Raw genomic sequence first — 13,420 nt, forward strand, 5'->3', positions numbered from 1 at the left:
TTTTCCAGGATGTTCTCGGACCATACTCTGAGGAATGCTCCAGGGAGCATTTGGAACTGGATTTGGGACTTCAGTCCTTGAAAGGCCCAGGCTCCCCCTGGTGGAAATGGGAGGTCCAAAGCTGGTCCTGTTTTCCACCTTCTGCAAGTCCTCCAGCTGCCCCCGCACTTGGCAGGCCTAAAGTTCTTGGCCTGGTGCCCTCATCAATTATAGATCCCCAAGGAGCAGAGCTTGTTACGCAAGACTTGTTCCTGTGAAAGCCTGCTCCTCGGAAACGATTCTGTCCTCGGGGTGGGAGACGGGGCAGCGAGGGGACAGGAGCCACTAGAAAGGGGCTGTTGTAGGGCCTGGCCCCTCTTGTTCTGCAACCCCCCAATCCTGAAAAGTACTGCACTTTCCAGACTCTGTCGATCTCTCCTCCTCCTCTTCCCCTTCCTCCTCCACCTCTCAGACAGAACCCTAGAGACCCCTTGTGGCTGGGTTATTTGAAACCCTTTGTTCAAATAGAATCTGGGCTGGGCTGAGTCAGAGAAGCCCCTGGCCCCACTGAGCCCTTTCCAGCCCCCCTCCCATTTCTTAGATAAAGAACCCGGAGTTCAGGGGGTGAAGTGGACCAGCCCCAATCAATACATTTTTCTTTGTTTTATAAACAGTTTAACATTTTAAAAAATGTAAATCTTTATAGCTTTTTTTTCTTTCTCTGACTACAATACAAGCTTTTTGTAAAGTGTCAAACATCATAGAAATGTATGTTTTAGAAAGTAAAAGTTCTCCATGACTCTACTTTTAGAGATATACACCAAATTCAACTTTACAAATACATATATATATAGCATATATATACACACACCCCAAATGGATAATGTTTCCTATGAACATATAGCTATGTATATTCATGTGTAGATAGGGAACTATCTATCTATATAATATATATATATATATATCTCATCACTTTATTTTGGAAAGTGACTTTTAAGACCATCCTATTGAATTTTGTTCATATAATAACAAAAGTCATGCTTAAATAAGTGAAATAGTTCAGAAACATATAAAAAAGGGCCTTCCTCTTCCTCCATGTCCCCATTTTCTCATCTCTGAGGAATCCGTGGAAATGGTTGGTGTGTTGTTCCAGCACCTTTTGGAGAAAGTTTTCAGATCCACTGTCTTTTTAGAACGAAGTGCTTGGGTCAGAGCTGTCTGTGGATGCTCAGGAGTTCCTGGGCTGGTAGATAGGCAAGGCTGGGTCCCTGGAAGGGCAAACTTGGGAGTAAAACCTAGCACTGCCACCAACTAGCTGGGACCCTGGGATCAGGGTGTAACCTCTTTGTACCTCAGTTTTGTAGTCTGTGAAGTGGGGTAATGAAAGTCCCTCCCGTAGGGGCTTGTAGTGAGGACCCAGCTGCATGTCTGTAAAGGAAGTGCCCCAGCTCCCAGGCATGGGCTCACAAAGTGGCAGCTTCTGCGGTCATTACCAGGTGAGCACAGGGCTTTGCATCTTCTCCCTCAGCTGCCCTTCCTCACCTGGCCTCCAGTGAGAGAGGGTCCTTGAAGCAGGGTGGAAGGAAAGGCTCTGTGAACACCTTGGGCAGCCCTGCTCAGCCCAAGGGGATGCTCTTGAAGGGCCTCATGCTGGTACCAAGAAGGGACACCAGGGGGCGCTTCACTCACAACAGGAGAAACCATTCTACTTGAAGGACTTTGCTCTGAGCGGTGGCTTGTTTCTGCCTTTCATCCTGGGTGACCCTAGTTCTCTTTGCTCTAAGAAACCCTGATGTTGGGGGAAGAATGTGGGCCTTATAGATTCAGTCACACCTGGGTTTGAATCCTAGGTCCACCATTGACTAGTTGTGAGCTCTTGGGTAAGTCCCTTCATTTCTGGACTCCACTTTCCTCATCTGTAAGATGGGGATAAGGATACCTCCCTCATAGATGATGCATGCAAAATGCCCAGCACAGTGTGCATTGTCATTTCCCCAACAATTTTGTGTTGCTTACTGTGTGTAGGCATAATAAGAGCTCAATTTAAACTCTTTCCCTTGGTCCCCTTGCCCTCATGGAGTCTGTGCCTCAACTCAGACTTGGCTTTGCTCTGCAAAGTGAGGTGGCAGAGAGGAGCTTAGATGGGGAGGCCACATTTCTGGCCTTAGTGGGTTTTGAGAAAGGAATGTCTAGCTTTTCGATTTAGGCAAGTGGTCCCAGGTCTTTGTTAGTGGAGTATGAGATTCAAAGGGGTGGCAGCAGGTAGAATCTGACCAGGGGATCTGCTGGAAGGCTGCTGGTCCACAGGCCAGAATTTCCTTCAGTTTGCCCCTCTCCCCTCCTCCCATATCTGCTTCCCTGGACCCTTTGTCCTGGACTCACACTGTCTCCTTGACCCAACAGAAAGGAGGCGTGGCATCAGGATTCAAGCACGTGGTACCCAATGAAGTGGTGGTGCAGAGACTCTTCCAGGTCAAAGGGCGGCGTGTGGTCCGTGCCACTGAGGTGCCCGTGTCCTGGGAGAGCTTCAACAATGGTGACTGCTTCATCTTGGACCTGGGCAATGTGAGTTCCTGCCCTGCCCTTTCCCAGGGGCCCCTGAGATGCTTCTGGCCTGGCTGGTCCTGCCTCTGGGGGAGGTGGACACACCTGTATGAATGCACGCAAAGACGTGCAAGCCTTAGGGACCACATGTGTTCTGTGCACGAGTCGGAAACACCTGCAGAGACTGGGGGACAGAGGTGCCCAGCATGCATAGACTCCCATGTGTGCAAACTCAAGCCTGTCACACTCAGGTGCACAGACCTTGTGCACAGTGCTCTCGGACTTCAGCTGACGTATCTATTCCCCAACATCTTGTGTTTGTATGCACATCTCATGTACGTTTTTACATATAGCCACTCACAAATGCAGGCGTGTGCAAAAACCGTGACACGGACACGCATACCATGATGAGTGCCTACACACATAGACCTGGGTGTGCTGTTCAAGGACATGCACACTTATACGTGGCAATGTGGGGGGGGATGCACTTACCCCAGCCCAGCTTACAGATGTGTGATGCTTTGTACACATTCCTGACATCCAGGTACACTCATCCCTGCAAATGGACATGGCCAGACATTCCACCGCCACCTCATCTAGGTACATGGCGTAATGTCCATGCAAACATAGACAAACATACTTAGCATCAGCTTTTTATTAAAGTATAATAGGTACACAAAAGAGTGTGTGAATCCTGAGTGTGCAGCTCAGTGGATTCCTCAGCGTGGACACACTGGTGTAACCAACACCCAGATTAAGAAACAGAACGTCATGAGCTCACAGAAGTCCTCTCCTGTCCTCATCCAGCCCTCATCCAGGGCTTGATGGCAAGCCCTTGGGTAACCATCATCCTGAACTGTGAGCAGCATAGCAGGGTTCCATCCGATTCTGAACTTTAGGTACATGGAATCGTTCTTTCTTCTGTCTGATGACTTTTGATCTGTTTCTGGGTTCTATCCACGTAGCATTTAGTTATTGATTGTTCATTCTCCTTGCTACGTCCCACTGAACCAGGCTGATGTGCCCCTATTTATTTATGCTTTTATTGTTTGTGGGCACTTGGAAGAGTTTGTGGTTCGAGGCGATTCCAGGCGCGCTCCCCTGAATGTTCTCACATGGGTCTTCCGGGCACATGCAAATGCACTTCTGTGGAGCGTGCCTCTGGGAGGGGTGCTGCTGGCTCACAGGACAGCAGTACACGGAGCTCTAGTAGCTACAGCCAAATGGTTTTCCAAAACGGTTGTGCCAGTTTCCACTCGCAGCAGTGAGCAGATGCTTTTATGCACATTCTGTGTGTGGTGGTACCTGTGAGAAGACGCATTCCCAGCCGTGCACTCACACACCCTGGCACACACGGATCAGCCCATTGTGCGTGCCCCGTCAGCCTCATGTGGGCAGGCCGAGAACAAGGTGGGCTTACACACACCCCGGAGTCCCCTCCTCGCTGTGTCATTGGGTGGGGCTGATTCAAAGGCTGGGGCACTGCCTGACACAGGGTCCTTGTCTTACAGGACATCTACCAGTGGTGTGGCTCCAACAGCAACCGATTTGAGAGGCTGAAGGCCACACAGGTGTCCAAGGGCATCCGCGACAACGAGCGGAGCGGCCGGGCCCGAGTGCATGTGTCGGAGGAGGGTGCTGAGCCTGAGGCGATGCTCCAGGTACCCAGGGCCGCATCCCGGGGATGCAGGGTGGGACTGAGCGCAGGTCTGGGATGCTCACTTTGTTCCTCCATCGGTTAGGCAATCGTGAGGCGAAGTTGTTTTTCCACTAAGCTGGAACTCCTCAGCGAGCGGGGAAGAGCAACTTCCTGGACAATTCCCAGACTCCCCTGGGAGGTGGGGCTGGAATCCCAGGGCCTGGTGCCCGCTGGGGTTGTGAGCCACACCCTCCAGCCAGAGGGCCCGATCCACCCCAAGGAGCTGAGGAGGAGGGTTGTGGCATCTTCTGAGAGCAATCCTGGTACCGGAGCCAGATCAGGAAGAGACAACTGACCCAATCCCCTCTTTCCTCTTCTGATCATTCCTAGTGATTTACGACCCATTTAGGCAACTGCAGGATGGCACTGCCAGCCATTGGGCTTTGAGGACATATCAATAGAGGCAGATTTCACCAGGAAAAGGAGGAGACCGTGAGCTCTGCTCTATGCCCTTTGGCTCCTACTTGTCTGAGGACGTTGAGTTCCAGTTTTTAGGAAGAGCAGAAGGTTATTGTGGGGAGAAGCCTGGATACCAACCATAGCTTGGAGGGGGCAGTAGCTGGGGCTGTTGAGTCAGGAGTAGCCCAGAATGGAGGAGTGAAAATCGGCTGTGAAATCGCAGGGATCTGGGTTCACATTCTGACTTAGCTACCTCAGAGCCGTGTGTACAAGTTACTGGAGCTCTCTGACTTCAGGTTCCTCCTCTGTAAAATGAGAGTGATCCTCGGCACCTCGTGGGCATGAGCATTAAGTGGGATCACTTAAGGGCGTGTGGTGGAAGGTGTTTATCATTCTGAGAAAGCCTAGGAGGAAATGGGAGCGTGACTATCTGAAGGACTGGCCTGGAGGTGAAGGAGCGGGGTGTTGTCACGGAGCTCCCAGGGACAGGGCAGCAGGGAGGGAAGGACTTACAGGCTGCTCTTGTTGAGATCCACACGCAGGAGGCATGTGAAGAGATGCAGGACGTCTCTGGAGGGGGTCCTGCCCTTAGTGGAGGGTTGTGGTGGACGCCCGGGGGGTCCTTCCCTGCCTGGGGTGGGAGCTCTCTGAGGAGCCCAGGCCCCTCCCTGTGGTCATAGCCATGCTTTCTTCCCCCTGTCGTCTCCTGCAGGTGCTGGGCGCTAAGCCGGCTCTGCCTGCAGGCATGGAGGACACAGCCAAGGAGGACGCGGCCAACCGCAAGCTGGCCAAGCTCTACAAGGTGAGCCTCGGCTATTCTGTTCCCAGGGTGTGGGGTCGGGACAGGGAGGCGGGGGGCTTGGTCTTCCCGGGCTCCCACTGCCATGGGACCCGGAGCAGAGCACCCTCGGGCAGGGGGCTCGGCTTCCACGTGTCTCCAGTGGACATCCATCTCCTTCCTTAGCCTTCCTGCACCAGGGGTGAGAGAAATCGGTCAACTGTAGACACATGTACATCACGCTCATCTGTGCGGTCTTGGGTGGCACAGTCTTTCTCTAGGTCTCAGTGTCCTCATCTGGAAAGTGGGGAGTAGGACAGTGAGACCAACTTTGCAGGATTTCTAGGAGTCCACAGAGAAAACTGATGGGAAAATAGTTTAGGAAAATACTTGGGGAAATACTACAGAAATGGACGTGTGTGTGTGTGTGTGTGTGTGTGTGTGTGTGTGTGTGTGTGTAGTTACTTTATAATTTATGTCTTGTGGTTTTTAAAACTCAGGCTGAGCTTGAGCTGAGGAACTCTGGCCTCATGGCCGAGCTCTGGGTGAAAGTCTGGCCTAGACCATGATACTCACATCGAGCCCTTGGCTTATTTGTGGTACAATTACAACAAAATGGGGTGCAGATTTCCATCGCCTCCAAAGAAAAACCACTTTGATTTTCATTCTGATTATAAAGAAATGTATATTCATTGAAGAAAATAGTAAGCAATAGTCCAGAACGTAAAAAGAAAATTAGAGTCAATGTAATTTCACTAGTTTAAGATTAACAAGTACTATTTTTAAAATGTTTTAATTATAAAAGTAACGACTCAATTTTTAAAAAATCAGCCTCTCCCGCATCCTTTTTAAGGGTTACCATGGCTACACGGCTATCATGTTAGTGAAAGAAGGCCCAGATTACATCTTTCTGTATCTAATTACATACTTTTCCATCTCTGTTTGCTATAAATGGATCCAAATTATTCATGCTTTTCCATGACCTCCTTTTTCCCTCTCAGTGTGGCCAGGAATATGCTTCTACATCAGAGGACTAGGTGGCCCTTTGTAGTAGCTCTGTTGTATTCTGTTTTATGAATGTAAGAATCTCAACAGACGTTGATAGGCTTTAGGCTGTTTCCACCTTTTCTGATTGCAAACACTCCCTCTCTGTGCACTTATGCTGAGTCTGGCCTTAGAGCAAGTTCCCAGACGTGGATTTTTGGATCAAAGCCTGAATAAGAAGTCAGTGATTGAAAATACCGGTTCTGGAGTCAGGTTGCCTGGCTTTGAATCCCAAGTCTGGCTTTCTAGCTGTGCAGTTATGTAAACTTCTCTGTGCCCTGGTTTCCTTGTGAATAAAATGGGGATACCAGTAGAACTATCCTAGGGTTGCTGCAAGGATTAAAGGGGTTCTGTAACGACATAAGTTATTAAATTATAAGAATTGCTCAGAAAAGTGCCCGGTGCGTAGCAAGTACTCAGTAAGTGTAGAATGTTTGTTACTTCAAGTTCTGATACGTTATTAAACTGCATTCTGAAAGTGCTCCCAGATTACCCAGAACCTTGTCAACACTGAGGATTATCAGTATTTTGAATTTCATCTAGTATGGTCTACTTTCATTTTAATTTCATGAAAGCTTTTCGTTTTGGAATAATTTTAAGGTTTGCAGAAAAATTGCAAAGATGGGACACAGAGTTCCCAAATACCCTTCATCCAGCTTTTCCTTATTATCTTACCATAACCAGAGACATTTGTCAACACTAAGAAATTGACAGCGGTTCAACACTGTTAACCAAACAACAGATTTGTTTCTGGTTTCCCCAGTTTCTCATTCCTGATTCTAATCCAGGGTACCACACTGCATCTGCATTTATATTTTTCTACCTTTTTTTTTTTTTTTTAACTGAGATTGACTGTCTCCTCGGCCAATTTTCTCCTGTGCCACCTGCGTCTCATCCCCCCTCCCTCTCTGTGTGCAGTCTCCACGTTACACGTGTGTGGGGATCACAGATGTGGTTTCGACAAAACAGAGAAGGGGAAAGAAAACCTGAGTGTGCCTCAGAGCTTGGGGATGCGGGTCCGGGTGTTACTGTCCCATGTTGTTTGGGGTGGCAGCTGGGATGTGGGCCAACCCATGTGTCAGCTGGGGGGTGCTGCCTGGGGAGGCCGAAGTGGTAGAGGTCACTCACGTTCTGGGCCTCCCGTCCCTCATCCCCTCAGGTCTCCAATGGCGCGGGCACCATGTCAGTCTCCCTCGTTGCTGATGAGAACCCCTTCGCCCAGGGGGCCTTGAGGTCCGAGGACTGCTTCATCCTGGACCATGGCAGAGATGGGAAAATCTTTGTCTGGAAAGGTACTGGGGACAGGGGAAGGGTCTCTAACCAGGACCCAGGCAATTGGTGGGAGCTCCTGTGGCCCTGGGAGGGTAGAGTGTGTGTTGCGGGTGCCTGGGGCATGGCAGGTTCCTAATAGAAATTGAGTCTCGTTCTGAAGCCCTGGCTTTGCAATTGACTCGCTTGGTGATCTTGGGCACTTGACTTACCCTCTCGGGGCCTCACATTTCCCATTTGGCTAAAACTAGTATTTCCCAAGCGTGTTATAACACCAGTTCTCTCAGAGGCTAATTGGCATCATGTTAAAAAAAAAAAAAAGAAAGTGTATACGTCTGTGGTCAAATAAGCTTATGGGCAACACCGTTAACAGGCTTGTTCACTGCAGGACTTTTAAGAGCCTTTAACTTGCTAATGTATGTTGGGGCTTTTCACGAAAGTGATCTGGTTTCTATTTGGGAACCGCTGTGCTCGGGGTCCCTGGGATCTGTGGGGAATGTCCCGTGGGATTGGTTATGAGAGGCTCTTAGAAAACGTTGGCCCAGATGCTTCTGAGAGGACCCAGCGGCATCCTGCTTGGGTGTTCTACCATTAGTCCAGGGGAGGAGGGCAGAAAGGGGAGGGAGGCAGTGGGTGCAGAGAGAAGGACAGAGAGGGAGAGAGAGATAGAGCACTTGTGGCCATTATTATTGTTATCATCTGGGCCCCTCAGCCTCGGCAGTGAGAAGGCTGGGGACTACAGTCTGGCACCTGCTGGCCAGGAGCTGTGCAGGCATGGGGGTGCTCTCAGGGTTGGGGCAAACTTCAGACTGGGGAGTGGGAGAAGGCCCCCACTGCGGATAGGTGGCCTGGGGGCGAGAAGGGGGCCTGAGGGTGTGGTGTGTGGGCTTCAGAGTCTGAGTCACAGCTTTCCCCCTTGCTGTATGGCCTTGGTCAAGTCACTTAACCTCTCTAAGACCCTGGTTTTCTTATATGTCAATGGGACAAGTTAATAATGATCTTTCTCACAAAGGGTCATTGTGTGGATTAAGCGAAATCAGCCATGTACAGTTCTGAGCACAGAGTGTGTGCTCAGTCAGTGGACCACAACGGTGGCTGTGGGTACTGGCATCAGTTAGGACCCCCAGCTGGACCCGCAGGGGCTCTAGGAGCGGTCATCTCTGGTCTTGGCTGTCCGTAGCCTCAGAAGAAAAGGGAGGGAGGTTCGGCTGCTGCTTCCCCTGGACCACTGGATGTTAGGACATAGCACTGACCCCGGGTGCCTCACCCCCCATCTGCCGACAGGCAAGCAGGCCAACACAGAGGAGAGGAAGGCTGCCCTCAAAACGGCCTCCGACTTCATCTCCAAGATGGACTACCCCAGGCAGACCCAGGTAAGTCTTGGAGCCACGCAGCACGGTGAGGATGGGTCCAGTTGGAGTGGGGCGGGGTTGGGACGGGGTGGGTGTCCCCACTGCGTGTGGACTGGGTGTCTGAGTCTCCCCAGTCCTCTGCGGGGAGGCCCCTGTCCTCAGGGGGACCTGAGCCCAGCCCCATCCTGCTCTTCCCTCTCCTGTCCAGGTCTCCGTCCTTCCTGAGGGTGGCGAGACCCCGCTGTTCAAGCAATTCTTCAAGAACTGGAGGGACCCAGACCAGACAGACGGCCCAGGCTTGACCTACCTCTCCAGCCACATCGCCAATGTAGAGCGCGTGCCCTTCGATGCTGCCACCCTGCACACGTCCACTGCCATGGCGGCCCAGCACAGCATGGATGACGATGGCACAGGCCAGAAGCAGGTGCGTGGGGGGTTGGGTGGGTGTGTCAGGCCCTTCCCATGCTCCCTCCCGGGCACCTCTAGCTCACGCATTGCCTCCCGCTTCCCTGAGGCCTTTCCTCTGTGAGGTTTTGACCACAGTCTTGGTGGATGGGATTCTTCTGCCTCAGTTAAGTTTTACAGCGAACATACCCCAAGCACCTACTGTTTGCCCGGCCTGGGCCAGGTGTCTCAGACCTCACCCTGCCAGCAAGGAGCCCCTGGTCTAAACACCACCACAGCTGATTGCTGAGACCGTGCGGTTAGTGGAAGATTGGAGGCGAGCACACAGATGATGGGAACTGAGAAAGGACAAAAGGGTGGTTGGGGCAGTCTTCACAGAGGTGGGGACCCTTCAGTTGGGCCTCAGAGGATGAGTCGAAGTTTGCTGCCAGGGAGGAAGAATGGTGGGTATTCCAGGCAGGGAACTGTCCCAAGAGCCTGGGGCTGACCGCATCCTCAAGGAAGGGCCTCAAATGCCATGTCCAAGGCTGTGGCCTTGATCCTGTAACTGGTGGGTGCAAGTGAGGGTTTTTTCTTTTTCTTGCTTTAAAAGCGGACATGCAAGAAGTTCAGTTCTGTGTTTTTGAAACTTGCTGTGAAAATGGATTAGAGGCAGGAAAACGAAGGTTAAGACCCCATGAGGAAATTGGTGTAGTAGCATAGGCAACAGAAGCAACCTGGCCCCCAGCAAGGTCACGGTGAAGGTGGAGAGATGGGGGCTGGGGTTCAGAGGTGTTGATGAAGTAGAGTCTACTTGTTTGTTTCCATTCTACATGATAGAATCAACCAAAAGTGTTCATTTTTATTTATTCTTGCTTTTTTCGTTGGTATGACTATCACTTGTTCATTCATTCACTATTTCAGTGGGGGGGAAGGATTCAGGGGAAATGTCCAGGGTAGCGCAGGTGGAAAGAGCTCTGACAACCTGGCTGAGTGACCTCTCTGAGCCTCAGTCTTCTCACCTGTAAAATGGGGTTTAATCCCACTCCCTCACCTAGAATTTTCAAGGTCTGAGATTCTTGGTTTTGGAGTGTGCAGTGTCTCCGTGACACCACTAGGTGGCGCTGCAGGACCTTATGACCACTTGGGGGAAACTCACCAGATCTCTGCAAGGAGACCTGCCAGCAGGGTCATTCTGAGGTCACCTAGGGATGCTCCTGCTTCTGGAGGTGATCTGTAAAATCCAGATAACTCACTAACGATACAGATAAGTGTATCATTAGTAATCACCTCAATCATAATTCTAATAATGAGAGTGGCTGCCAGTACACAGCGGTCACCCTGTGCCAGGCACTGTGCTAGATTTTCAAGAGTAAACTCACCTGATCCTCACGACACTTTGAGGTAGGCACTCACTGTGTTACCTTCGCTGAAGCACGTTCTGAATACCTCCGTGCAGCTCCCTGTGCCTGTGCTGACCACTCTGAGGACGATCTACGGGGTGGCCGGGGGGTATCATATAAGGATCCAGGGTTTGAGTCCCAGTGGCTCAGTGATTGGGGCAAATTCTTTAGGTCCAGCCTGAGCCCAAGTGAAGCCACGTATAAAAAGCTCGTCCTGTTATGTAACCCTAACCCACTGCACTGCGGTTTCCCCGCTGGCCTGATTTAGGGGGCGGCGGGGGCCCCCGCACCGGGTCTGAACCTGGCCTTGTCCTGGCAGATCTGGAGAATCGAAGGCTCCAACAAAGTGCCCGTGGACCCCTCTACGTACGGGCAGTTCTACGGCGGGGACAGTTACATCATTCTGTACAACTACCGTCACGGCAGCCGTCAGGGACAGATCATCTACAACTGGTGAGGCTGGGGGTCCTGTGCTGCGGGGATGTGGCGGGCTCCGCCTGGGCCCTGAGCATGGCATGGCGCTGAGAGGCCAGCAGTGGAATAGCCAGCTACACTGTGAGGGAGGGCTCCTATCTACGGGGCAACGCCACTTGTCTTATTTCTCGAAACAGCTTTTAAACCATTCTTCCAAAAATGCGACGTGTCCGTCGTAGGAGAGGCAGTAAATAGGGAGAAGAAGCAAGCAGAAAATCCCTCCCATAATTCCACACCAAATACTGAACCTACAGGCATTCTCCTCCCACGTGTTTTCTAATTAAAAATTATTTTAATTCCTTTAAAATGGGTAATGCATTCACAAAATTCAAAAATCAAGACAGAATAATAAGTGTCTGTTGAGAAATCTTGTTCCCACCCCATCCCCCTTCACCCCATTCTCCAGTCCCCACCCCTCCATGAGTAACGGCTTTCATTCTTTTTTTTATATATTCTTCCCGTCATTTTTCATGCAAATATGACCATATTCCTAGTTCACTTCCTTCCCTATCCTTCGAAGGATGGCGTACTGTGCATATGGTCCTGCACTCGGCTTTTTTCACTTAGTACTTCCTGGAGATCGACCCATGTCAGTACATGGGGTACTTCCTTGTTTTTTTTTTTTCTTTTATAGCTGCACAGTATTCTCCTGTGTGACTACGCTGTTGCTTGTCTAACAAATTCCCTGTAATGCATACTTGGATTGATTCCAGTCTTTTGCTATTACAAGCATTGCTATGATTAGTGACCTTTAAACAAATATCATTTTGAACATGTAGAGAAATGTCTGTAGGGTAAGTTCCCAGAAGTGAGATTGCTGGGTCAAAGACTAAATGCACTTGTCATTTTGACAGATGGTGCCCAGTTTCCCTAGATGGGCTTGGGAGCATTTTGTGTTTCCGACAGCAAGAGTGCGTGTCTTGTTCCCCACAGCTTCCCTGGTGGACTCCTGTCAAACTTTTGGATGTTTGTCAACCCTATTGTTTATAAGACAGTATCTCAGTATATTTTTAACTTGTATTGCTCTTACTATATCGTCTCAAAACTTTCTGATGACGGTTAGATGTCTTCCTCTTTAAACTTTTTGTTTTGAAATAACTTGAGGCTTCCTGGAAAGTTGCAAAAATGGGACAGTTTCCACGTGCCTGTTACACGTCTCCCTGTCTGTGCGTATCTTACGTAACCAGAGTACAATGATCAAAACCAGGAAATTAACATCGGATGCAATATTATTTACCACCCTGTAGACCTTACTTGGATTTCACCAGTTGCCCCACTCATGTTCTCTTTCCAGCCTAGGCTCTAACCCAGGACCCCCCATGACACTTAGTCACCTCCTTAGTGATGAATCACCGTGTCCTAATCCATGACAGCTCCTCAGTCTTTTCTTTGACGACCTTGGTACTTTGGAAGAGTGCCGGTCAGTTATTTGGGAGAACGCCTCTCTATGTGACAACGTCAGACATTTAAAAGCAGCTTCAAAGAATTTTTTTTTGGGGACTAGGTAATACGTGCACGTGGTATAAAACGGAGAAGAAGGCATTTTTTAAAAACTGCAGCTGCATCAGCACCTTGATTTGTCAGATTTTGTTTGCTTCTACAGATAACATGCATTAGTTATGGGAAATGTGGGCAGTTTAGGGAGATGTGGGGCGGAAAGCAAAGCCCTGGCCAAATCTCCCCTCTCAGGGCAAGCACCGTGGGTCTTTCGGTGGACATCTGCCCACACTGCTCTGGGCAGGTTCACGTGAGGCTAAGCACTGGTGTCTTTTCCTGCGAAGGGGCTCGTGTCCCACTTGTTCTCTGACCTGCCTCTCACCCGTGAGAAATGTCCTGGCCACCTTTCTCCATCTTGGCATCTCGGGGCACCTTCCCTCATGGCTACCCAGCTTGGGATGAGGCAGCCGGCCCCTCGCAGGGCACATTTAGGATAAGGGAGACCATTGGTTTTGCTCAGATCTCAGAATAAGGCTGGGTGCTGAGCCGGGGATGTGGCAAGTGGGTTTGGTTCCTGGCACCGGCTGCTCTTGAGAGAATCCCTTTCCCTCTCAGTTTCATTGCCTGTAATCTGGAGACCTGTGGGTTTCTCAAGGCC

General features: G+C 50.3%; 1 protein-coding gene across 6 annotated transcripts in view; it reads left to right on the forward strand.

Moving 5' to 3' along the window:
• Positions 1-13,420, forward strand: part of GSN (gelsolin) — a 52,085-nt gene that overhangs the window by 32,233 nt on the left and 6,432 nt on the right. For all 6 annotated transcript variants that reach the window (XM_057313731.1, XM_057313732.1, XM_026513888.4 and 3 more), the window contains 7 exons: positions 2,383-2,544; positions 4,035-4,184; positions 5,334-5,423; positions 7,603-7,735; positions 8,997-9,085; positions 9,273-9,488; positions 11,171-11,304. In XM_057313731.1, coding sequence (XP_057169714.1) covers positions 2,383-2,544; positions 4,035-4,184; positions 5,334-5,423; positions 7,603-7,735; positions 8,997-9,085; positions 9,273-9,488; positions 11,171-11,304 — 974 coding nt within the window. The remainder of the gene's footprint in view (positions 1-2,382; positions 2,545-4,034; positions 4,185-5,333; positions 5,424-7,602; positions 7,736-8,996; positions 9,086-9,272; positions 9,489-11,170; positions 11,305-13,420) is intronic.

The sequence above is a fragment of the Ursus arctos genome, unplaced genomic scaffold (assembly GCF_023065955.2).
Source record: "Ursus arctos isolate Adak ecotype North America unplaced genomic scaffold, UrsArc2.0 scaffold_18, whole genome shotgun sequence".
Lineage (NCBI taxonomy): Eukaryota > Metazoa > Chordata > Mammalia > Carnivora > Ursidae > Ursus > Ursus arctos.